Genomic DNA, 2,538 nt, shown 5'->3' on the forward strand with positions numbered 1-2,538 from the left:
ATTTGCTTTCCTTCCAATCCAAACAAACTAAACATCTTCAAATCTTTGTTTCGCGAATCCAATTGTAAGCATCAAAATGGAGTTTTCCAGTCTTGATCACATCAATAGCTTTTTTGCAGTCACTTTCAATGATTATCTTCCGGTAACCCATGATCCAACAGTGCTGCAGAGACATTACAATTCCTTGTAGTTCACCCCTGTAGCTTGAACATATTCTTTATATCCTCCATACTCATCTCTTAATATCCAACCGGCTGCAGCTGAAGTTGTAGCGTTAATAAAACTTCAATCCACATTACATTTATATTTCCTTGACTTGGATTTAGTCTATAGTTATTTTTGTTTCTCATGTACATAGCTATTCTCTCCATTAGATCATTGATCAATGATGATTAATAAATTTAACATTTCATTAAAGAAAAAGGAATGATATTATTGCACAAACGAATGTAACTGACAGTCTGACACACCGTTACCAGTCTCTTGTTTTGTATGTGAAAATTTTAAATTTGGTGAATGATGGTCAGTCCATTTCAATTTTTATGATGAATGATGGCATCAGTTTCTTTTTTTTTTCAAATAAAATCTGACTTTTCTTTAGTATCTAGTCATGTGTTTTGTTATCTTTCAAAGTGAAACCGTCAATATGGAGAATCTAGAGAAAGCAACTCGTAACGGATTCAATGACTTTGTCATTCAATTTTGACTTTATCTATAAAAAGGGCCGGGCAATATGATTTTGCTAATTTATCCATGCATGTTTGGAGTTGAGAAGATAAGCTAGGGGAAATAAACTAATAAAATTGAGATCCAACTTAAGAATTTATACAAATCTTGTATCACACGGCACCATCACAAACACACGCACATATTGATAAAACTGAAAAGTACACACAGATACTTTTTGTTATTTCAGTTTGAAAATTATCTAGAAGTCAAAAACCTCACAACAACTCAAATCCCGTTGAGGGAGAGATGTAATGATCAGGGTTTAACAACTCAGACAAGTAAAAAGAATACATGACAAATAAAAACAAAAACAACAAAAAATTTGGAGGCTTCCAGTTTCCAATATCTTTCAAGAATCTTATGTGCTTGTAAAAACAAGTCACGATAGAAATAAACGAAAGCCCTAAAGCTGCTCCAAGAAAGCCATCAAACTCATCTTCTTCGTAGTTGCAAAACATTATCTTCAGAACCATCACGATAGAGTAAGCGTACACAACAGGTCCCACACTCTCAACGTTCGAGGTCACGATAGAGTCCACGAACAAAACAAGCCCTACGACCCCCACCCAATAGATCTGCCATGAGACGACTTGACCAATGATAGTCATAACGTAGACACTGTTTCCTTTAGAGAAACCATCCATCTCTCTCTTTAGATCGTGATTCTCGTCGGAGATGAAAACGGCTGCAAAGGTGGCGAAGAGAGACGAGAAGATCAGCAGTTCAAGAACGTATGTGAATCTTGGTATCTTGTTCTTGCTATTGGTGATGGAGTTGTGGAATATGACCTGTATGTTGCTGAGGAGAAAAGAGAATGTGATGGCTGATAATAAAGCGGAACGCTCACCGTCTACGTTAAAGGAGAGAATGGTGATGGCTACAGTGAAGATGAGAGAGATGACAATCCATATATTGGATCTGATTCTGTTGAATATGCCTGCCAATACCGTGGCGAAGTAGAGTTGTGTCCCTTCATAGAGAATGAACTTTGTAGAGGGTGCCTCGTGTTTACCCTTGTTGTATAGTTTTATCTGAACCACCATGGCTACACCTATACATAGGTAAAGTAGGGCGAGGGAAGATTGACCGGAAGTAATGAGAAGTTGGTTGTGGTTTTTGGAAGAGAGGAAGAGGAAAGGGAGAATGAGGAGAGGGAGACCGATGACATGGAGGAAAGGTTGAGCCCAAACGCAGTCGTGTAGGCTGGGGTTAGTGGTATGGTGGTGGTGGAAGGTCTCGAGGAGTCTGGCGATGGATTGACCTGTAATGGTCAAGATGATGCAAATGATGATGCTTGTCCGGTTTGATCTTACGGTTTGGTTTGTTAGTGTGGTTGAGTTGTGTTCTTCCTTGTTGTTGTTGATCGCAATATGCACAATCTGCTCCTCTGCATCCAATAAAAAAAAAGAGGGAAAAAACATGACTAAAAAGTTGTGCACGATAATGAGACAACGTTCATGAAACTCTTGGTAGAAGAATCTACCTACCTTGTGGTTTGGTTTGTATCGGCTCATTATATCCCATAATTTATTGAATTCTTGGGATGTCAGAAATTATTTTGATCTCGGACAAGCTTTTTGTTCAAGGAAGAGGTGATTATTGTTGTGTTTTGGTCCTTTTGGATGATGTTTGCGCATTTATATATTAAGTCAGTGTTGAAAAGTAAACTTGATTTGGGTATTGGGCTAATATTTTGCTAATCAATGTTTAGCCCAAACTTAGTCCAAATTCTAGAATTATCCTCCACCTCCTTAAGATTAAAAATCTAGATATTTCCATAGAATTATCTAGATAATTAGAATAAAATAA

The 2,538-nt window shown here is 37.4% G+C and overlaps 1 protein-coding gene across 1 annotated transcript; it reads right to left on the reverse strand.

Moving 5' to 3' along the window:
- Positions 1–944: 944 nt before the first annotated feature.
- Positions 945–2,326, reverse strand: LOC108831125 (purine permease 14-like). Its single transcript, XM_018604693.2, has 2 exons — positions 2,217–2,326; positions 945–2,116 (listed from the first exon to the last, which is right to left on the reverse strand). Exons 1-2 carry the CDS (start codon positions 2,251–2,253, stop codon positions 945–947), a joined length of 1,209 nt encoding a protein of 402 aa, XP_018460195.1. The 5' UTR covers positions 2,254–2,326.
- Between the last annotated feature and the right edge of the window lie 212 nt (positions 2,327–2,538).

This window comes from Raphanus sativus, chromosome 2 (assembly GCF_000801105.2).
Source record: "Raphanus sativus cultivar WK10039 chromosome 2, ASM80110v3, whole genome shotgun sequence".
NCBI classification, from domain to species: Eukaryota; Viridiplantae; Streptophyta; class Magnoliopsida; order Brassicales; family Brassicaceae; genus Raphanus; species Raphanus sativus.